General features: G+C 40.3%; 1 protein-coding gene across 1 annotated transcript in view; it reads right to left on the bottom strand.

The window, feature by feature from the left end:
• LOC124118788 (calcyphosin-like protein) overlaps window positions 1-25,168 on the bottom strand; it is a 48,652-nt gene that overhangs the window by 5,750 nt on the left and 17,734 nt on the right. The window contains exons 2-5 of the mRNA XM_046481070.1: window positions 3,020-3,162; window positions 2,452-2,629; window positions 2,101-2,310; window positions 1,705-1,818 (exon numbers count right to left, since the gene is read on the bottom strand). Coding sequence (XP_046337026.1) covers window positions 1,717-1,818; window positions 2,101-2,310; window positions 2,452-2,629; window positions 3,020-3,153 — 624 coding nt within the window. The 5' untranslated portion in view covers window positions 3,154-3,162 and the 3' untranslated portion in view covers window positions 1,705-1,716. The remainder of the gene's footprint in view (window positions 1-1,704; window positions 1,819-2,100; window positions 2,311-2,451; window positions 2,630-3,019; window positions 3,163-25,168) is intronic.

Genomic DNA, 25,168 nt, shown 5'->3' with positions numbered 1-25,168 from the left:
CATGTCACACTGCTATACTCTATGTTCCATGTCACACTACTATACTCCATGTTCCATATCATACTCCTATACTCTATATTCCATGTCACACGACTATACTCTGTGTTCAAAGTCACAGGACTATACTCAATGTCACACTACTATACTCTACGTTCAATATCACACTACTATACTCTACGTTCTATATCACACTACTATACTCCATGTCTCACTACTATACTCTACGTTCCATATCACACTACTATACTCTACGTTCCATATCACACTACTATACTCCATGTCACACTACTATACTCCATGTCACACTACTATACTCTACATTCCATATCACACTACTACACTCCATGTCACACTACTATACTCCATATCACACTACTATACACCATGTTCCATATCACACTACTATACTCCATGTCTAAATAAAGCATGCTCGACTCAACAATGATCCCACCCGTATCTCACCTGTCCAGATTGCTAGAGATCACACTGCTATACTCCATGTCTAAATGAAGCACTCCCCACTCAACAATGATCCCACCCGTATCTCACCTGTCAAGGTTGCTAGAGATCACACTACTATACTCCATGTCTAAATGAAGCACTCCCCACTCAACAATGATCCCACCCGTATCTCCCCTGTCTTGGGGTTGCTAGAGATCACACTACTATACTCCATGTCTAAATGAAGCACTCCCCACTCAACAATGATCTCACCCGTATCTCACCTGTCCTGGGGTTGCTAGAGATCCCACTACTATACTCCATGTCTAAATGAAGCACTCCCCACTCAACAATGATCCCACCCGTATCTCACCTGTCTTGGGGTTGCTAGAGATCACACTACTATACTCCATGTCTAAATGAAGCACTCCCCACTCAACAATGATCCCACCCGTATCTCCCCTGTCTTGGGGTTGCTAGAGATCACACTACTATACTCCATGTCTAAATGAAGCACTCCCCACTAAACAATGATCCCACCCTTATCTCACCTGTCCTGGGGTTGCTAGAGATCACACTGCTATACTCCATGTCTAAATGAAGCACTCCCCACTCAACAATGATCCCACCCGTATCTCACCTGTCCTGGGGTTGCTGGAGATCACACTGCTATACTCCATGTCTAAATAAAGCACTCCCCACTCAACAATGATCTCACCCGTATCTCCCCTGTCTTGGGGTTGCTAGAGATCACACTACTATACTCCATGTCTAAATGAAGCACTCCCCACTCAACAATGATCTCACCCGTATCTCACCTGTCCTGGGGTTGCTAGAGATCCCACTACTATACTCCATGTCTAAATGAAGCACTCCCCACTCAACAATGATCCCACCCGTATCTCCCCTGTCTTGGGGTTGCTAGAGATCACACTACTATACTCCATGTCTAAATGAAGCACTCCCCACTCAACAATGATCCCACCCGTATCTCCCCTGTCTTGGGGTTGCTAGAGATCACACTACTATACTCCATGTCTAAATGAAGCACTCCCCACTAAACAATGATCCCACCCTTATCTCACCTGTCCTGGGGTTGCTAGAGATCACACTGCTATACTCCATGTCTAAATGAAGCACTCCCCACTCAACAATGATCCCACCCGTATCTCACCTGTCCTGGGGTTGCTGGAGATCACACTGCTATACTCCATGTCTAAATAAAGCACTCCCCACTCAACAATGATCTCACCCGTATCTCACCTGTCAAGGTTGCTAGAGATTCCAGGCATTCCTCATCATAAGGTCAAAGTAGGCATCTTTGTCGATGCTGATGCTCACTCCGCTGTAGTAGTTTATGAATTCCTCTATAGTTACCTATATTTAAAAAAAAAGATCCACTTGAGATTTTGAGGGACACTTGACTGATTTGGGATATTTTTTTTTGCTGCGACAAAAAGAAGTAACTTTTCTTCAGCTATCAACATGCATATTTCTTCCTGTTCTTGTTCCTGTTGATTCTTGTGAATCCTGTGAGTTTCAAGAATGGGGCAAAGGAAGTGATAGAATCTGTTGGTTGGGGTTGGGTGGGATAGAAGAGAGTTGGAACTTACATTCATGATTTACCATTTACTACAAAACTAAGTGGATGTCACATACTTTTCCATCTGGGTTATCCTGAATGTCGAAAGTGTCTAAGAATGAGCGTCTGCACTGTGTAGCAGTCCACTCCCCACTCTTGTACTTGGGATGGTGCTTGATGTCGTACTTCTTTACCAGATCCTGGTCCGTCACAATGCCGTCACCGGTCTCGTCCAGCTTTTTGAAGGCCTTCTTCACAAGGTCCATCCGGCTTTCAGACATCGGGCCCTAGAGACAGACGGAGTCAGTGTTTGAACCTACATCCAATGTGAAATTGAACTGATGCAACGACACAAGCTATTCTGTGGACTACAAGAGGACATGCTTTGTGGGGTCTGTTTGAACAGCACAACAAGAGTTCTCACATACCCGAAGTGCTTTCAAAAATTCCTCATATTCGATAAATCCTGTGGAATCCTTGTCAATTTCGGCAAAGAGTTCCTCCATTTCCTTTTCCTCAAGTTTGATGCCGCGTTCTGTTGCCCCCTTCTTGAACTCCTCCCGGCTCAGATTCCGGTTGCCGTCATCATCGAAAATCTTAAACATCCTGAAACAGGAGAGGATGCTAGTTGTCAACATGAAGAATGAAAGATGTGTACACAATCAAGTATCTGCAGTGTATTAATGTTTGTTTACAAAAGCAAAATATTTTAGAATAATTTAGTCTACTGCCTTGCCTATGCAGCATTACAAGGCAGTTACGGCCACAGTTCAGTGTTCACTTCACTCAGTTCTATGTCATTGAGAAGGAACATACATACCTCCCCAGTCATAGCTGTGTGGTCAGTGGTAGGTACATACATACCTCCCCAGTCATAGCTGTGTGGTCAGTGGTAGGTACATACATACCTGCCCAGTCGTAGCTGTGTGGTCAGTGGTAGGTACATACATACCTCCCCAGTCGTACCTGTGTGGTCTGTGGTAGGCATGTACATACCTGCCTATACTCTTAATCCCTGCTGTTCCTTTTCTCAAAAAGATCTTGCTTCTGAATTTATCCACGGCAGAACCTGTGGGGTTGGCAATTTCCTTCTGGCAGTGCTGCCTCAAGTCAGCGGGGTTGATGTCCATGACGTCAGTCTGTAGCAAGACCAGTCCGGATGTCAAAAGACGCTTAGTGCATAATAAAGTATATACAAGTACACATCACCTATCTTCCTAATATATATTCCGACTACCACCGCCATACACCCTGATTACCTGTCTGTCATACACACTGATTACCTATCTGTCATAAACACTGATTACCTGTCTGTCATACACCCTGATTACCTATCTGTCATAAACACTGATTCCCTATCTGTCCTACACCCTGATTACCTGTCTGTCATACACACTGATTACCTGCCCACGTGGAATTTACACCTTGATGACACGTCTGCCATACACCCTGATTACCTGTCCGTCAACCACCCGGATTACCTGTCTGTCACACACTCTGTTTACCTGTCTGTCAAAAACTCTGTTTACCTATCTGTTATACACCCTGATTACCTGTCTGCCATACACCCGATTACCTGTCTGCCATACATCCTGATAACCTATCATTCACACACCCTGATTACCTGTCTGTCACACACTCTGTTTACCTATCTGTTATACACCTTGATTACCTGTCTGCCATACACCCTGATTACCTGTCTGTCATACACCCTGATTACCTGTCTGTCACACACCCTGATTACCTGTCTGTCACACACCCTGATTACCTGTCTGTCACACACCCTGATTACCTGTCTGTCAAACACCCTGATTACCTGTCTGTCACACACCCTGATTACCTGTCTGTCACACACCCTGATTACCTGTCTGTCAAACACCCTGATTACCTGTCCGTAATACACCCTGATTACCCGTCTGTCACACACCCTGATTACCTGTCTGTCACACACCCTGATTACCTGTCTGTCACACACCCTGATAACCTACCTATACACCCTGGTTATCTGTCTGTCACACACCCTGATTACCCGTCTGTCACACACACTCTGATTACCTGCCCGTCATACACTCTGATTACCCGTCTGCCACACACCCTGATTACCTGTCTGTCACATACTCTGTTTACCTGTCTGTCATACACCTTGATTACCTGTCTGTTACACACCCTAATTACCTGTCTGTCATACACACTGATTACCTATCTGTCCTACACCCTGATTACCTGTCTGTCATACACACTGATTACCTATCTGTCCTACACCCTGATTACCCGTCTGTCACACACCCTGATTACCCGTCTGTCACACGCCCTGATTACCTGTCTGCCATACACACTGATTACCTGTCTGTCACACACCCTGATAACCTACCTGTCATACACCCTGATTACCTGCCCGTCATACACTCTGATTACCCGTCTGTCACACACCCTGATTACCTGTCTGTCACATACTCTGTTTTTCCGTCTGTCATACACCTTGATTACCTGTCTGTTACACACCCTAATTACCTGTCTGTCATACACACTGATTACCTATCTGTCCTACACCCTGATTACCTGTCTGTCATGCACCCTGATTACCTGCCCACGTGGAATTTACACCTTGATGACACGTCTGCCATACACCCGATTACCTGTCTGCCATACACCCTGATTACCTGCCCACGTGGAATTTACACCTTGATGACACGTCTGCCATAAACCCGATTACCTGTCTGTCATACACCCTGATTACCTGCCCACGTGGAATTTACACCTTGATGACACGTCTGCCATACACCCGATTACCTGTCTGCCATACACCCTGATTACCTATCTTTCACACACTCTGATTACCTGTCTGTCACACACTCTGTTTACCTGTCTGTTATACACCTTGATTACCTTTCTGTCATACACCTCAGTACATGTCCGTCATACTACCCTGATTACCTGTCTGTAAGACACCCTGATTACCTGTCTGTCATACACCCTGATTACCTATCTGTCATACACCCTGATTACCCGTCTGTCACACACCCTTATTACCTGTTTGTCATACACCCGATTACCTATATATATGTTTATAACATCTTTATTACATCACGATTCTGCGTTTTTATAACTCTGTGAACTGTGAAGATCCGGGGTGGAATAGGTCTTCAGCAACCCATGCTTGCCGTAAAAGGCGACTATGCTTGTAAGAGGAGACCAACTGGATCGGGTGGTCAGGCTCGCTGACTTGGTTGATGCATGTCATCGTAACCCAACTGTGTGCATGATCATGATGTCAATCACTGGATTGTATGGTCCAGACTCGATTATTTACAGTCGGCCGTCACATAGCTGGAATATTGCTGAGTGCGGCGTTAAACAACAAACAAACATTAGCTAGAGAGGTGTAAGGGGTTTTAGGAGCTAAGCGTTCTTGTATGTGTACCCCTTACCATTCAGCTCGTAAAATGCCGCATAACCCGCAAGTGGCACATGTGACTCATCACACACGCACAATTAGACAAACTGGCATATATTTACACATATATCAGGAAACAATATCGAAGGGGGCATCTCAAAAGACTCGCGGCGAAAAAGTGGACAATATCGACATATATTTCCGTTAGACGAAGTTAGATGAAAGAATATTATTAACTCATTAAAATCAACTAATAAAATGAAAGAATACATATTGACTGTTGATACTAAGCCTATGGCTCGACCAAGTTTGTGTATCGACGTTACTGTCAGATAAGAGATCGACGTAGCGTGTTATTAATGAGAAGGCAGGTAGCAGGGTTTGGCTACCTCCCGCTGGAAACTAATGCATCAGTGGTAAGATGGTATTGTAGCTTTTCGATTCAATTAATTTCTTAACATCTAATGAAGTATTTTCTGCTGTCGTCGACAACAACTAGGAATACAGAAGAAAATACACAAACAAAAGTGTTTCGTAAACAGGGTAAACAATCACAACTCACCTGGCCCCAGTACTACAACAGAAGTACACCTGTTTAGGTATGGGTAGGGTCTGGAGATCTGATGCGACTGTTTGACAGTGTCCGTGGCGACGGGTGGACCAGTAATCCCGCTCAACCCAGTCTCACTCCGCTGCCTCACGAACTCACTCCACTCGAGCGTAGCCTAATTCCACACGAGAACATCGATCTGAGCCAAGCTGGCAATGTTCTACCTGTAGTCTGTTCCAATCAGCTAACAATAGCATATCGGATCAGTTGCTCAAGTCAGCTACAGGGTCGAGCTTAAAGTTCCCCTCTATTCAGTACGAAACACGCTAAGCGGTCCAATATAGAACAAAGGTTGATATGGATCTGATAGCCCACAGTTGTAAGGTAATAACGGTTTGTTACTGCAGCAGCAGGTTTAACGTCTCAGTGTTGAAGGAGACCCACTGCTCCTGTGATCGACAGATTCAATAATAGATGCAGTGTAGTCAGATACGAAGGGAATTGTTCAGCGTAAAATTTAGCTGAAGCGCATTGTCTGCCTACATCTTATGAATCGTTTAATAAACTATGTAGAAAAACAACATTCTGTAACGTGACAGAGCAGCTATCTGGGACAGGGTGTGTTTGCGGGGTGAACCAAACTCCCTGCAGCCACACACACACAGTGAGGACGACGGAACCCTTCCAGGGAGTTGAAACTATTCCGTACATAAAGTAATCAGTTCAGGCACATGTTCGAAACAACATGTGTGACACTTCGTGCGAACATCTTCATACAGGAATCTAGTCTGCTCACACTTGTTTTATATGTATACGCCTCTGATCAGTTTGAGTGAGAAAATTCAAAAGGTGACATTTAGTAATGTGCACACTTAAACCTCAGCTCGTTTCTCCAAGGAAACTATGTCAGTAATAACACACAGATTTGTTGTAGATCTGAACAGACCCTGGTCGTAATGAAGAAAAAGCACGCGTCAAATTTGGCATCTAGCCAAACACTAGTTGTAGCAACTTGGATACAAATCACGTACGAAGCTGTTATATAGGTAAAAATACCGTGAGCAAAATGTATTACAATAGGACAAGGTAGGGCAGGTTCAGAACTATAGGTTGCAGTGCAAAACAATATACATCGTTATACCCACTATCACGCGAAACAGTGTAAAGGACGCACCACACGGAACGAACGCTGCGACAGCGCTGTGCAGTGCAGCGCAGTGTTATATTTTAACCCACATTTGGGCAGCCCTTAATGCTGTAAACTTGTCGATTCTCAAATAAAGACAAAATTTGTTAAAGATATATAGACATTAAGATATCACTAGAATAGACGTAATCTTGCAGATCTTAAAAGTGCTTAGGGTTGGATTTCAATTAATTAAATTGACAAAGTTGTCGATGGCTGTCCAAGAATTATTTGCCATTTCGTCGTCTTTGTAATGATTTGATTCAATGGCATACAGAGACGGATGTTGCTGTTTTTCAAGTATCAACAATTCTTCATGTATTTGTCATTTCAGTGTGAAAACATCGATAGCGGGTAAATCCTTTTGAAGTATCTAATCACGATGAGCTATAACACTTAACGCGATGACGCTGACATATTGCACAGCAGGCACAGCGTACATATGGCATTGCGGGATTGTGAAAGCAGCATATGTCGACCGTTGTAATGGGGCGGTTTATGGGGTGTGAACGTCTCCACAGAGACACCTCATGAATAACTTGGGACTATGCCCCGGTGAGAATTGACTAATGGACCGCGATAAACATCCTATTTGTGCTTCGGATATATTTCCCCTGCATGCTTGACGACACTGGGAAAGAGTGGCGGTTGAGATTTCACATATATGTTTACACTCTTTGGCATGCTGTGAACTCCAGAGTTCGGATGTCTTATCTGCATGTTATCTTATATAACATACAATGCTGCCTGCAAGCTTATTTAATGTTGGCACATACTTGGTTTAAACATATTTTTATTTCAGAACAAATCTGGATCGGTAAACAAGCAAAACTTGCTTATGTAAATACCTCTCCAGGTAATACCTTTACAACAGCTGGTTAGATATAAGATTATATGTAAGATAGTGCTAAACATAAACATACTAAATGCACAAATGAAATATATGAAGCCAATACATATGGTGTCTTTGAAATCAGATAATGCAGTTATCCATTACTACATGCATAAAATTAAGCTACTCGAATCTTTCGCTTTTGACAATGAAATCGTGAACTGATTTAAGAATAGTCATGTTTCTAGAACTGCTAACTAAACTACTGCCATACTTCACTGTTGATGGTGCAGAATATGATGATTATGAAACAGAAAGCATGTTTAGAAAGCAGAGAACACGTGGATTCTTTTGACGTTATGTTTTATACCCGCACCTGTTGCCGTAGCCACGCTACTACATGCGTGTTACTTTCTCCAGCACATAAAGTTGAAACAGAAAGTTGCCTTCCGTAAGAAAATGATCACACATATATCATTATGGTTTAATTGCCAAAACAAGTTCAAAAGCCTGTTTTGATGTTAACTTCACCTTGGCAGAGGTATACGTTAGCACTGTCACTAGAACTAAGAACAAGAACACTCGGATGATGAGAGTATATGTTCATTCATACAAAAGGTCCATCCAACCTCTATTTGTACTAGATGTAGGAATCTAAGAATCTGCAATGTGCTCTCTGTTAAGTCAACGAAGAAACTATTTCGCATCGTTTCTGGCAATGTGGAGATGTGAATACATTGTGGACTACTCTTATGACCTGAACTTGTGATCACGTGTATAATCTGACTCTGGATGCTGGAGTTAGGACCTAAACTTGTGGTCACGTGTATAATCTGACCCTAGATGCTGGAGTTAGGACCTAAACTTGTGATCACGTGTATAATCTGACCCTAGATGCTGGAGTAAGGACCTAAATTTGTGATTACGTGTATAATCTGACTCTGGATGCTGGAGTTAGGACCTAAGCTTGTGATCACATGTATAATCTGACTATGGATGCTGGACTTAGGACCTAAACTTGTGGTCACGTGTACAATCTGACCCTAGATGCTGGAGTTAGGACCTAAACTTGTGGTCACGTGTATAATCTGACTCTGGATGCTGAAGTTAGGACCTAAACTTGTGGTCACGTGTATAATCTGACCCTAGATGCTGGAGTTAGGACCTAAACTTGTGATCACGTGTTTAATCTGACGATGGATGCTGGAGTTAGGACCTTAACTTGTGGTCACGTGTATAATCTGACTCTGGATGCTGAAGTTAGGACCTAAACTTGTGGTCACGTGTATAATCTGACCCTAGATGCTGGAGTTAGGACCTAAACTTGTGATCACGTGTATAATCTGACCTAATACTTATACCGAGAAGTTGAAAACCTATCCGCGGACATCAAGCGACATACTCGTGTATACATACATATACTTATACCGAGAAGATGAAAACCTGTCCGCGGACATCAAGCGACATACTCGTGTATACATACATATACTTATACCGAGAAGATGAAAACCTGTCCGCGGACATCAAGCGACATACTCGTGTATACATTCATACGACCAAAAGGAACAAGAAACTGCTAGTTTGGACAAGTCGGTGGTATGATATTTGTTACAACGGTATCCTATGCGTTTGTGTTTGCCACCCGCAACTATTTGCCGGAATTATCGACTGGCTACCATGATCCCCGCACCTGGTTCCTGGTCAGCTCCATGTCCAGCTGTGCCGGTGGTGTACACCTACCTGTGGAGACACTCCACCAGTAGCAACAGCGCAACGTGCTATTAATAACTTTGCGCCTCATTACAATATGCAGTTGTAGAAGCACCCGGAAGCTGTCGCGGGGCGTTGGCGTTTAGCCGTAGTCATAGTAACGTCATTCACTTCATAAATAACAGTACTAACAGCGACGGATGTTGCAACAAAATGAGCTGCACTGGGTGACTATAGGTTAGGGTGTGATCGAATATGTGTAATCAGCAACTCACATACACACATTTCGATTATGTGATAGTCAGTACGAATATGCCGATGACCTGAATCAATGATACACAAAATGCAGCTATTGAAGTTTGTTCAATTGATCAGTGGTGAGATTTCTGCCGCTGCTGAAATCCAATTACGGGGGAATCAATTTCAGTCACGTGATTTTGTCTCCTTGGAAACGTATGAATACATACTTAAATGGAAACGATAGAATGATAGTTCAATATCAAAGTATTTAAAAAACTTAATCAAATTTTTAAACATCATAAAACATGACCAAACACGGCGACCCCATAATGACACCCACGGGATTCAGGCCTAATATACTATGTATGTAACGGGAGACAGTCGAACATAAACTTCAACATGGACGTTTTGGTTGCTATGAAATTAGCTAAAGTGTCCTTTTTTTCAACAACTATATATCATTATTCAAAGCAACTGAGGCGAATGAAACGGACCCTGGTTCCCTGGTGTGTATTCAAGTATTGACGATAGTCTCAAGTGATAGGAAAATGATTAATCAACTGGCTCGCTCCGTCGTATTCCCCTGGTAATAGCTCCCCGTTCAATTGACCCCGACAACAAGGCACATCTTTCAGTGTAAGCTGCCTGTTACAAAATGAACGTTGTTGGACTGCTAGCTACTTCATATAGTGATGTCATGTTTCTAAACGGCGTCAACTGTGTGTTGAACGTGAGACGAACCGCAATGAAGGAAATATTAATGCAGGTTGCCAGGCTCTGCACACAACAGGGCGCCCCTCCATGTCCTATACAATAGACCATCTATATTTCCCTTTATGCCCCTTAGCTTAGACCATCTATATTTCCCTTTATGCCCCATATTTTAGACCATCTATATTTCCCTTTATGCCCCATATTTTAGACCATCTATATTTCCCTCTATGTCCCATACTATAGACCATCTATATTTCCCTCTATGCCCCATACTTTTGACCATTTATATTTCCCTCTATGCCCCATTCTATAGACCATTTATATTTACCTCTATGCCCCATACTTTTGACCATTTATATTTCCCTCTATGCCCCATACTATAGACCATCTATATTTCCCTCTATGCCCCATACTTTTGACCATCTATATTTCCCTCTATGCCCCATACTATGAACCATCCCTTAATATGCCCCTCCTTATCCGAAACTACATACCATCTATATCTCCCCGTCCTATACAATAACTATATTTGTTCATATAATCTGTTCATTATGAACCCATTCACAACATGTAATCTGTACTTCGTGTGATTATTTAATTATATAATTGAACGCGTTAGGTATAAAAAGACAAATGTGCCAGTGTTTATGCTTTGTCATTCATTCGATATCGTTTTGTGTCAGGCGCCTTCGGCAAATAACAGAAATATTTCCTGCCATTTCTCAACTAACACTTCATTCTACAAAAGAAAACACGACTAACGAAGATTTCTGTAACAAATGAAAACATTAAAAACTAAAGACGCTTAGAGGAAGGTTGCCTACCTTCAGATGTGGAGAGTGTTTAGTCAGGTTGTTGTCAGTATCCAGGTAGCTGAGTGATTGACAGCCGACAGAGGTATAAATCCATCGATGCACCAGCCTCTATACACAGTCTATCTCTCGCCACCAGAGGCATATCGACCGCAGAGATGTCTATCCCGATACGTCAGGCCTTCACGGCACATACTATTTTTATATTCGGAGGATGGGACGCCTGTTGATCAGTGTTTGGTTCCTTAATTTCGTCATTCCATTTTAACTTATCTAAGCAAATAGTTCCCCTCGTTTAGATCACTCATTTTTATTTATACTTACAGTGGTTCAAAAGTTGGGGCAGGCTAAAGTGGTTCAAGCACTGAGGCAGGCTGTTGTGGTTCAAAGTTTGGGTCAGGTTGTTGTGGTTCAAGCATTGAGGCAGGCTGTTTTGGTTCAAAGTTTGGGTCAGGCTGTTGTGGTTCAAAGTTTGGTGCAGGTTGTAGTGGTTCAAGCACTGAGGCAGGCTGTAGTGGTTCAAGCACTGAGGCAGGCTGTAGTGGTTCAAGCACTGAGGCAGGCTATTGTGGTTCAAAGTTTGGGTCAGGCTAAAGTGGTTCAAACGTTGAGACAGGTTGTAGTGGTTCAGGCATTGAGGCAGGCTATTGTGGTTCAAAGTTTGGGTCAGGCTGTTGTGGTTCAAACGTTGAGACAGACTGTTGTGGTTCAGACATTGAGGCAGGCTATTGTGGTTGAAGCAATGAAGCAGGTTGTTGTGGTTCAGGCATTGAGGCGGGCTGTTGTGGTTCAATGTTTGGGGCAGGCTAAAGTGGTGCAAAAGTTGAGACAGGCTATAGTGGTTCAAACGTTGAGACAGGCTATAGTGGTTCAAGCATTGAGGCAGGATATGATTCAAAGTTTGGAGCAGGCTATAATGGTTCAAAAGTTGAGACAGGCTGTAGTGGTTCAAACGTTGAGACAGGCTATAGTGGTTCAAGCGTGGGGCAGACTAATGGTTCAAACGTTGGGTCAGGCTATGTAGTGGTTCAAGTATTGAGGCAGGCTATAGTGGTTCCAACGTTGGTGCCAGCTATAGTGGTTCAAACATTGGGGCAGGATGTAGTGATTAAAAGTTTGGGGAAGGTTAGTGGTTCAAGCGTTGAGGCAGACTGGAAGTTAAAGCCTATTGGCCGTCACGCCGAAGACCCATGTTCCACAAAACGGTTCTGTCTTGGTAGAGAGTAATACCTATACCGGAGCAATGTCCTTCGATACGGATTGTGGCCGGAAGGTTTGGGCTTTACTGTGCAGGAATCAATACACGTGCAACATATTCAGGCTGCTGTTGTTTGTTGGCCGATACGTGCCAATAATTAATGAGAGATAGCTAACAACAGACGAGACTGCCATTTCAAAACTGCCGACCGTGTATCCCCGCGTATGAAGATGCACCCTATGAAAGTATTGATGGGCGACGTCCCGCGACTGGCGGATATAACGTCCAGTCCGTCTTTGGAGAATCCCACTTGAATGTCCGTATTACTCTCAGTAACATACCGATCAACAGACCACACCTCGTGACGAGTTCACACACTGGACATGTAGGAGGGTATTGTAACGGCGACATTTAGCCATTGTCAAGTTCTGAAAGTTGACAAATGATCGGCTATATATGAACATATATAAAGTGTAAAACTGTGTGATGTAATATACCCCCGTGATTAACACACGCCTGACTGAGGCCACACAGACACGCTTGAGGACTATATGTCGCGCACTGATCAACCAACCAGTGTTGGACCTGCTTTGTGATGTGGTCGACGCGACGCGTTGACGACCATTGTCATGTAGTACTAGTTATATATGTCTGTAAATAAGTGATGTGATATTGATCCTCGAAACATATAGACGCGTTGTTGACATGAACATGCACAAGGCACTCGGCCGCCTCGGTGGAGCAGCTCACTCGTCCACACCGGAGTGCTCATGCGTTTGGTTGTTTGTTTGCCTAACGCCGCGTTCCAGCAATATTCTAACAAAATGACAGCGGTCTGTGAAAGAAAGAATCTGGACCAGACAATCCAGTGATTGGAAAAGGTGTTTTCCTGATAATAACAACAGATCTATAAGCTGAAGGTGTTTTCCTGATAATAACAACAGATATACATGTATAAGACGAAGGTGTTTTCTTGATAATAACAACAGATCTATGAGATGAAGGTGTTTTCCTGACAATAAGAACAGATATACATGAATCAGACGAAGGTGTTTTCCTGATAATAACAACAGATCTATAAGCTGAAGGTGTGTTCCTGACAATAAGAACAGATATACATGTATAAGATGAAGGTGTTTTCCTGATAATAACAACAGATCTATAAGCTGAAGGTGTGTTCCTGACAATAACAACAGATATACATGTATAAGATGAAGGTGTTTTCCTGATAATAACAACAGATCTATAAGCTGAAGGTGTGTTCCTGACAATAACAACAGATATACATGTATAAGATGGAGGTGTGTTCCTGACAATAACAACAGATATACATGTATAAGATGAAGGTGTTTTCCTGATAATAACAACAGATCTATAAGCTGAAGGTGTGTTCCTGACAATAACAACAGATATACATGTATAAGATGAAGGTGTTTTCCTGATAATAACAACAGATCTATAAGCTGAAGGTGTGTTCCTGACAATAAGAACAGATATACATGTATAAGATGAAGGTGTGTTCCTGACAATAACAACAGATATACATGTATAAGATGAAGGTGTTTTCCTGATAATAACAACAGATCTATAAGCTGAAGGTGTGTTCCTGACAATAACAACAGATATACATGTATAAGATGAAGGTGTTTTCCTGATAATAACAACAGATCTATCAGCTGAAGGTGTTTTCCTGACAATAACAACAGATATACATGTATAAGATGAAGGTGTTTTCCTGATAATAACAACAGATCTATCAGCTGAAGGTGTTTTCCTGACAATAAGAACAGATATACATGTATAAGATGAAGGTGTTTTCCTGATAATAACAACAGATCTATCAGCTGAAGATGTGTTCCTGACAATAACAACAAATATACATGTATAAGATGAATGTGTTTTCCTGATAATAACAACATATCTTTCAGCTGAAGGTGTTTTTCTGACAATAACAACAGATATACATGTATAAGATGAAGGTGTTTTCCTGATAAGAACAACAGATCTTTCAGCTGAAGGTGTTTTTCTGACAAGAACAACAGATATAAATGTATAAGATGAAGGTGTTTTCCTGATAATAACAACAGATCTATAAGCTGAAGGTGTGTTCCTGACAATAACAACAGATCTATAAGATGAAGGTGTTTTCCTGATAATAACAACAGATCTATAAGATGAAGGTGTGTTCCTGACAATAACAACACATCTATAAGATGAAGGTGTTTTCCTGACAATAAGAACAGATCTATAAGCTGAAGGTGTTTTCCTGATAATAACAACAGATATACATGTATAAGATGAAGGTGTTTTCCTGATAATAACAACAGATCTATCTGCTGAAGGTGTTTTCCTGATAATAACAACAGATCTATCAGCCGAAGGTGTTTTCACGACAATAACAACAGATATACATGTATAAGATGAAGGTGTTTTCCTGATAATAACAACAGATCTATAAGCTGAAGGTGTTTTCCTGACAATAACAACAGATATACATGTATAAGATGTAGGTGTTTTCCTGATAATAACAACAGATCTATAAGCTGAAGGTGTGTTCCTGACAATAACAACACATCTATAAGATGAAGGTGTTTTCCTGATAATAACAACAGATTTATAAGCTGAAGGTGTTTTCCTGACAATAACAACAGATATACATGTATAAGATGAAGGTGTTTTCCTGATAATAACAACAGATCTATCAGCTGAGGGTGTGTTCCTGACAATAACAACAGATATACATGTATAAGATGAAGGTGTTTTCCTGATAATAACAACAGATCTATCAGCTGAAGGTGTTTTCCTGACAATAACAACAGATATACATGTATAAGATCAAGGTGTTTTCCTGATAATAACAACAGATCGATAAGCTGAAGGTGTTTTCCTGACAATAACAACAGATCTATAAGCTGAAGGTGTGTTCCTGACAATAACAACACATCTTTAAGATGAAGGTGTTTTCCTGATAACAACAACAGATCTATAAGCTGAAGGTGTTTTCCTGACAATAAGAACAGATATACATGTATAAGATGAAGGTGTTTTCCTGATAATAACAACAGATCTATCAGCTGAAGATGTGTTCCTGACAATAACAACACATCTATAAGATGTAGGTGTTTTCCTGATAATAACAACAGATCTATCAGCTGAAGGTGTTTTCCAGACAATAAGAACAGATATACATGTATAAGATGTAGGTGTTTTCCTGACAATAACAACAGATATACATGAATAAGATGAAGGTGTGTTCCTGATAATAACAACAGATCTATCAGCCGAAAGTGTTTTCCTGACAATAACAACAGATATACATGTATAAGATCAAGGTGTTTTCCTGATAATAACAACAGATCTATAAGCTGAAGGTGTTTTCCTGACAATAACGACAGATATACATGTATAAGATGTAGGTGTTTTCCTGATAATAACAACAGATCTATAAGCTGAAGGTGTGTTCCTGACAATAACAACACATCTATAAGATGAAGGTGTTTTCCTGACAATAACAACAGATCTATAAGCTGAAGGTGTTTTCCTGACAATAAGAACAGATATACATGTATAAGATGTAGGTGTTTTCCTGACAATAACAACAGATATACATGAATCAGATGAAGGTGTTTTCCTGATAATAACAACAGATCTATCAGCTGAAGGTGTTTTCCTGACAATAACAACAGATATACATGAATAAGATGAAGGTGTGTTCCTGATAATAACAACAGATCTATCAGCCGAAAGTGTTTTCCTGACAATAACAACAGATATACATGTATAAGATCAAGGTGTTTTCCTGATAATAACAACAGATCTATAAGCTGAAGGTGTTTTCCTGACAATAACGACAGATATACATGTATAAGATGTAGGTGTTTTCCTGATAATAACAACAGATCTATAAGCTGAAGGTGTGTTCCTGACAATAACAACACATCTATAAGATGAAGGTGTTTTCCTGACAATAACAACAGATCTATAAGCTGAAGGTGTTTTCCTGACAATAAGAACAGATATACATGTATAAGATGTAGGTGTTTTCCTGACAATAACAACAGATATACATGAATCAGATGAAGGTGTTTTCCTGATAATAACAACAGATCTATCAGCTGAAGGTGTTTTCCTGACAATAACAACAGATGTACATGTATAAGATGAAGGTGTTTTCCTGATAATAACAACAGATCCATAAGCTGAAGGTGTTTTCCTGACAATAACGACAGATATACATGTATAAGATGTAGGTGTTTTCCTGATAATAACAACAGATCTATAAGCTGAAGATGTGTTCCTGACAATAACAACACATCTATAAGATGTAGGTGCTCCTGATAATAACAACAGATCTATAAGCTGAAGGTGTGTTCCTGACAATAACAACACATCTATAAGATGAAGGTGTTTTCCTGATAATAACAACAGATCTATCAGCTGAAGGTGTTTTCCTGACAATAACAACAGATATACATGTATAAGATGAAGGTGTTTTCCTGATAATAACAACAGATCTATAAGCTGAAGGTGTTTTCCTGACAATAACGACAGATATACATGTATAAGATGTAGGTGTTTTCCTGATAATAACAACAGATCTATAAGCTGAAGGTGTGTTCCTGACAATAACAACACATCTATAAGATGAAGGTGTTTTCCTGACAATAACAACAGATCTATAAGCTGAAGGTGTTTTCCTGACAATAAGAACAGTAGTATAGGTAATGATGGTTCTGCCGCAACTCCACTGGAGCAGGATTCATATACCTATACTGCTACTACAGGAGGAATTTTTTATGCCAAAATGATGATGCGATTTAATGATAGTCATAAGATTAACCCTAGCTCACCAATACCTGGGGCCAATCATTGCTTCTATTAGTATAGAAATGATGATGTGATTCAACGAAAGTCGTTTTAAAAGAAATATCAATATTAATTAATAATGGATAAAATTTACTATAGCCCACGAGGATATTGGAAAGGTGTAGGAGCAATAAAAAAATTAGCCACCGCGGCTAAGGTATCTAAAGATGTGGCCAAGGATTGGTTAAAGAAACAAGCGATGTGGCAGATATATTTACCGGCACCGCGTTATATACCGAGGAAGAAGTTTGATATTTTTACAACGAATGAAGTTCATCAGGCTGACCTCTTGTTTCTTCCCCACGATAAGGTAAAACGCAAAACGTATAAATACGCTTTAACCGTAGTGGATGTGGCTAGTCGATACAAAGAGGCTGAGCCATTAACCTCGAAAGAATCAACAGAGGTAGCTAATGCACTGAGTCGCATATATAAACGCGGACCGCTAAAATGGCCTAAGCTATTTCAAGTAGATCCCGGTCGCGAGTTTATGGGATCGGTAACTAAACTGTTAACAAAGAACGATGTCGAAATCGTCCGCGGAGAAAGAGAGGCCCACCGCAGTCAAGCTATCGTTGAAAGATTTAACAGGACATTAGCGGAACGTTTGTTTGGCTATCAGTATGGGATCGAAATGAAATCCGAGCGATTGAGATCAACCGAATGGGTGACACGATTATCAGCCGTTGTATCAGCGCTGAATAATGAAGTAACGAGATTAATAGGGAAGAAACCATCAGATGCTATTAAAATGATATCCGTGACTTCCGAATCTTCAGCACCGAGGAGAGGCAAAGAACGAAAACTTCCGGATAGAGTAAGGGTAAGATATTTATACCAGGCCAGTGAACTCGAAGGAGGCCTACGTCGCGCAACCGATCCCATATGGTCCCTTAAGACGTATAACATTAGTAGATTGGTTACGAAAGAAGGAGAGCCCATTCTTTATTATCTTCAAGATGGACCGGGTAGGGCATTTGTACGAGAAGAGTTGTTCATAGTTCCCGATGGTACGGTATTACCACCATAACCATAAGCATAGGTATTTAAACCATCATTATCAATCCATCTCTTTGTATCTAAGGGGGATAATGATGTCTTGTTCATTCTTAATCCATATATCCTATGATCGAAACTTCTTAAAGAGTTCATCTCGTGTTTGAACGTTCTACCGTTGAATAATGATTCTTTATACTGTTCGTGTTTGATATGCTTTTTTACAACATACTTCTTAACGCCCTTAGCTTTTCTTATCTCTCCATTATCGGACTTCTTTATAGAATACATCTTAGGTCTTAATCCCACATACTCCGCTATAGGGGTCCCAGCACATTCATCCTTCATCTTACCTAACACCTTTTTATTTACTACGCTGTGCAGTGGATTATCTTTAGGGTAATCGCTCGTGTCGTACATATCTATTTTTTCTGCCATATCTTTATACACATCCTCGGTTTGTATTTCCATCAACAAAGAATCTGTGTCGGTATATAACACCTCGCATCTATCGCCGTATTGCTTCTTAAGTTCGTTGTAATAAAAGTCATACATTAAGTGTTTTGACAAGTCGAGAATACTCATACCGACGTACACCGGTCTGTTGAATTTTATATTACTCTTCTGCATATGCAACGCGGCTAAGTCGTTATCAAATATCTTGCTTCTGTTAAAAGCCGGACTGGCTATAAGTTTCCTGAGTCTTTCTTCCTCATTAGATCTGACTAATTTAACATCAACACGCTTCCTTAGATTCTCCATAGTTTTACCAAATACCGAGTTATTCATGAGCTTATACAGATTCTTTTCGAAATCGCTGGTAGCTATCTTTCTTAAATCTGTGTTCAACCTTATATAGGGCTTCATCCAAGGGCTTTGATCGAACTTTAGAACTCTGTGTATTTTCTTAAGTTTCATACCTAACGATAGATACAACTGGAGATTTCTGTAGTGAACTATATATTTTGTCTTATCCATCAAATTTGGTACGAGTTTTTCTACGTTAGCTAACCTACTATTACCCATCAAGGAGCGTTGATATTCCGACATCCAATCTTTATTAACCATTAATCTTTCGGGAGCTAGCGGATAACTGTTATGGTCTTTATGTAACGAACTTGGATATTCCAAGTCAACTTCTAGTATGTACCCTTTATTCACATCATTATTATTGATATTATGGATATTATTCATATTGATATCATTGACCCATTCAAAACCACCCGTGGGTAAAGGTTGACTCATAGCCCATCCGTACAAATTGTTAGCGTCGAGATATAATATGTGGGTGTCGGGTTTACTGGGATCGTATCCTTCCACTAATTTATTATTAGCCTTAGAATACCTTTTAGCTGCCATCGATATACCACCTCTTAATCCTTTCTCAATAAACAAGTGCATATCGTAATCTGTGAGTAGTTTTAGTTCTACGCCGGTCTTCTTCAACAATGCATCCCACGATAGTCCGGGACTGGAATAGTACCATGCAGGGTCCAAGCCGTATTGTTTGAAACATGTCTTTCTAAATATCTCGAATATATCGGCGAGTAACAGTACATCGGTTTTTAAGTACAGATCGTGATAATCGCCTAAATTCTTACAACCTAATTTATCCCAGACCGTCAGAGCGTGTTCATAATCGGCATCTGTTATTCTAGATTCTGTTAAGTTACTATAGAATGATTCGAGGGGTGGTAATTCAGTTTCTTCGAATCTAGACCAATCATCCATATATTCGTAAGGATATACACCTTTTCTCAGCAACAAATGACTAGTTATCTTATCGGTATATTTATTTGTTATCGCGAAGTCATCGGGATTGTTCGCATTAGCTAAATTGTCCAGGGAAGATAACAGAAACTGTACGGAGTCTATGAATCTAAGCCCATTACTTTGCTTTGTTCTAGATTTCCCATCCTTGTCCCTATAATTTATAGGTTTAGTCAACGAGAACGATATGTATTTTTCCATATTGTTAGGAATGCACGTTAAACCGCCGTCGGTCTTTGAGATAGCTTGCATAATGAGATGTGAATCGTATACCCTAAGGTTATGAAACACAACGGGGATGGGTATTGTTTGAGAGTTCATTTTTAGTTTCAAGTTACACTCGTTATGAGCGGCTCCCCGATAATTACCCGTGACGTGACAATGATCTCTTACGGAATCCCCATCCAGGGGTTTATTACAAACGTGACAACTCGTTGACTTCTTATGAGCACTCCAATCATCCCTCGTCATATGCATGGGTTTCTTACACGATAATTTTTCTCTGATTATTCTCTCTTCATTTTGTAGATATTCTAGGAACTTTCCCGCTGCATCGGGTCCTCTGTAAATCACCGGCGGGTTTGTTTTCCCATCATACCTTACAACTATATATCCAAACCCACAAGGAATATGTTCTTAAGTTTTGTACGTAAAACTATTATCAGTATTGCTATGGTTGGTATTTTCTATGGGTTTGATAAGCGCTTCGAAGTCGGCGTAAATTACGTACGGTACTGGCATTTGATTACAATAATGTTCAAATTTTAATATATTTTTTCCTTCTTTAGGCATATCGATCCTAAAAGCATTCTGTCCAACACCTCTACAGTCTTCTTTATGCGCTTCTAATAGATCTTGTCTGCTGTACCCATGCAGGCATCTTTCACAGAAATATTTCTTTCTAGCATGTTTTGTTTGATCGTATGATAGCCTGTTTAAACTCTTTATCCACGTATAATGATATTTACCATCTTTTTCGATCAGAAATGAATTGATTCTGGGGATATTTTCCGGAGCGGAGCTTATCCTGTGTACAACAATTCCTTTAGAATGTCCGAAAACATTTATAGCTAAATTATTTTGCTTTTCCACCTTATCAATTTGTGATATTGGTGTAGGTTCGTCTATACCATCGAAGTTGAGTCCATCGTTTTGGGGATAGCTAGAAGGTCTATTTGCAATTTTAGAATCTACGGGGAACAATGCAGATCTTATCATCATTCTTAAACAGTCATCGGATTTATTTTTTACGTTAATTATGGCTTTTTTCTTCTTATAATACGGAGGTAAATCTATATAAGATCCACCTTTGAAGGGCATATAATTTGCTATATCTAAATATAAACTATCGATTTTATCCACACCCCAACCCGAACCTCTATTAGTCCAGCGTTCTAAAGTTTCCTGTATTCTCTGAATTGATGTATCTAATGATGAGTTTATAGTATCGGATTCGGTTATAACTTCTTGATTGCTACGGAAATATGGTTCGGTATATTCGGTGCTATCGTCTGTGTTACTTTTACTCAATGTCATTTTAATCGTCAGCTGGTATTTTATACTATGTAAATCATCTAATTCCTCGTTAATTTTACTCGATATGATGGGCTTAATATCGTTAACATCCATGTTGGAATTCATATCCATCTTCCAACCTCTTAGATATTTACCAACGCCGGCGGATGTGGGTACAAATATTAATTCTTGATGTTGATTATCATCATTATTAGGTTGATTCTCAACATCATTATCATTATCAACATTTTCAATAGGTTGATTATTATCTAGTAAAGCGATCAATTCAGCTCTTCTCATTCGAGAATAACCTCTCAGCCCACTGTTTCTCGCTCGAACTTTGAGTTCTCTAACAGTCTGGGGTCTGTTGTATTCCAAACCGAGTAAATCCATCAATTCAGCTTTTCTCATACGAGAATATCCACGCAGTCCACTTTGCTTTGCCATAGCTTTTAATTCTCTGACAAAAACCATTGTGGTTGAATGGTATATGCAAAATGAGACAAATGTCTAATTGGTTGTTTTCATATATCTAAATACATATTCTCCCCAACCTATTCCTCTCATTGATGTAATCTCCCTTCCTAGCATAAATAATTTGGTTCCTGACCCTATCAGCACCGTGTTCCTTGCATAAACAATAACGACCTTTGACCCCTATCCCGCATACAGAACACGTATAGTTGATGTTTCCGCGCCTGATGTAATAGTTGTGTATCCCGCAGTAAAAAAAATCAACACAGCGCCAGTTACATAGGGTAGTCTTTCCCATGAGTGTAAACTTGCAGTTATTCATGGAATATACATCTATCATATCATTTGTCTAAATGCAAATCACAGCTACACTGTGAGATATTGATTATGCATAGCCACAGCTGTCACTCTGACTTATGCATGGTATAGCTGAAAATCAATACAGAAGTCAATCCAATAATAATAAATGCGACCTCTCAGTTCTTTTGTTCCTCTGACGGTGTATAAAACTGACTCATTGTTGGTCTCGGTATTGGGTCTAGTTTTTTCCCATAAACGAGGAAGTATTCGTGCATGGCAGATTCGACATCCTTAAACGTTTGAATTGAATGTCCTTCCTTAATCAGTTGTTCATGAATAAAGTCTAATCTCTTCATTCTCTGTTGTGTATATTGTAACTGGGCTGCTTGGTATTGTTCTAAAGATTTATTATGTCTTTTCTGCTCCGAACCTCTCATACTAGAAAATAAAAAATTACTCCCCGAAAAAGCTAGAGCATTAACAATAGCTCCACCGACCATCATCGCAATTGATGCCATATAAAATATTCAAATGTTTATATAAATATAAATATTCAAATGTTTAATTACTTCATTATGTCTTCCGGGATAAGTCCTTGTTTGATGAGCATATCCTTCGTTGCCATAGCTAATCCAATATCCAGAACCATCATTGGTATGTCATATCCATTAAAATCTAGCTTGGGAGGTGTGGCTTTAGTAATCATTTTAACCATACGGGCATAGCCAATGGCCAAGCCGGTGACCACCGCTGAATGATACGTCGCGTTTACCAACATTTTACCGTCTGTAGCTGGAGTAGTCATGCTTCTTATAGCATTATATGAGGACTAACCTCTAATTGAACTTCTTGTTGCGGCGGGGGTGACGTTTTCTCTTCTCCGGACTTATAAAAGAACCATACAACCGCTATACCAGCAACTCCTACTAGTGCCCATGTTTTAATAGGATTAATATTTGAATTATTTATTAATTTCGCTTTGCGCGCCAGCCCACCCTTTCTTCCTGCGGCTATTTTCAAAGGATTCTTTGTCACTCTGGGTTGTTTTTTTGTTTTCTCATTCACATCCTCATTCACTTGTTGTTCCGCAATCTGTTGTTGCGTTTCCACAATCTGTGGTTCCTCGTTCACAATCTGTGGTGTCACCTGTGTCTCCATTTATATTATTAAGTGGGCACGTATGTTTAAATTGACAATACCTAGCCGTTATTAAAGCTGTGGTGAACGGAGCTAAAAACATTCCGTATCTATGATAAAACTCACAGCTCACTGCGCTTATAGCGTGTTCGATGAATGGGTCTTTCTCGAGAGATTCGCATAAATACAGGCGATGTTCTGCCGGGATGGGGAGAAACGTACTAGCTACGGCTGTGTATAGTTGTAATATAGAAGACCCTATCGTTTTAGTCATGGTAGCTCCCAGTCTAGACTCGTAACGAGCGTACAGATTTTTAATCTCTTCGTCGGTCATGTTATCAATTTTTTCGATGGTATAATTTTCTCCCAAATATTGGGAACATTTTCCACCGGCTACCAAAGCGGCGAGTCTTTCTCTATGTTTATCTAAAGATTTATCAGCATGTTGATCAACATCAGATTCTTTGAGCATTTGTTCGATGAGTTCGTTGCATTCCATAATGTAATACCTAAGGAGATATTTAAGTCTAACATAATATAATATGACATATCCAATACAACCCGTAATAATGAACTGTTGCGAAAGAATGAGGATTTCGAACCACATTTTTATGTAATATTAACCCCTAATGTTAAATTTGCTGCATTTTTGCTACATTTTTGCTATAATTTGCTACATTTTTGCTATAATTTGCTATAATTTTGCTACATTTTGCTAAGCAATTGCATAAGCAGCTGGTTGATCGGTTTTTAATACGAGTTTACAGTGCTTCGTTGCCGCTAACACTTTTCTGACTTTATCTCGTTCGCCCTTGGTATAAATGACATCATTTTCGCGTAAACATTCCTCGAATGAATCTCGATCTTTGCAATGAAAAAGCGCTACCCATTTGGTCTGCTCTCTGAGATCTTTCAGGACAGAGTTGTATTTTTGAGTAAGTACCCAAACGCTATGTTGAGTATGCCGACCGGAGAATGCTAAATATGAAAGCATATCTTTCTTTTTTGTGAGTTCTTTACTCGCGCTGCAATCGTCTATTACGAAAAGGGTTGATTCTCCTTTGTATTTTTCGTGACATACTCGGAGGCAGTCTTGTAAACGATCGCCCGGATCGACTCTGTGTACCCCGTCGTCATTCATTACCCAATCTCTCGATAAGTAGGTTTTATTAACGCTTATAGTCGGGCACAGAATAATAATATGATCGAAAACGTCCCGATATTGACTTTCTAAAATATCTAGAATAAAAGCTGTTTTTCCGCAGCCCGTTTGCCCGCATATGATAGCGCAGTGCGGATCTTTAGGTAAAAGATTATCAATAGATTGCTTGCACGAATCTCCCATTCTGTATATTAAGTTGCGCATCCATAATCACGTACAAATATATGTTTAATTTACCAGCCGCTTCCTGGAGCTTCGTTATCTGTATGGTGGCACCCTCGCTAGCATT

The sequence above is a fragment of the Haliotis rufescens genome, unplaced genomic scaffold, assembly GCF_023055435.1.
Source record: "Haliotis rufescens isolate VD_foot unplaced genomic scaffold, xgHalRufe1.0.p SCAF_2, whole genome shotgun sequence".
In the NCBI taxonomy this organism is placed as follows: domain Eukaryota; kingdom Metazoa; phylum Mollusca; class Gastropoda; order Lepetellida; family Haliotidae; genus Haliotis; species Haliotis rufescens.
Note: the sequence above shows the minus strand (reverse complement) of the source record. Positions and strands in the feature narration are given on the sequence as shown.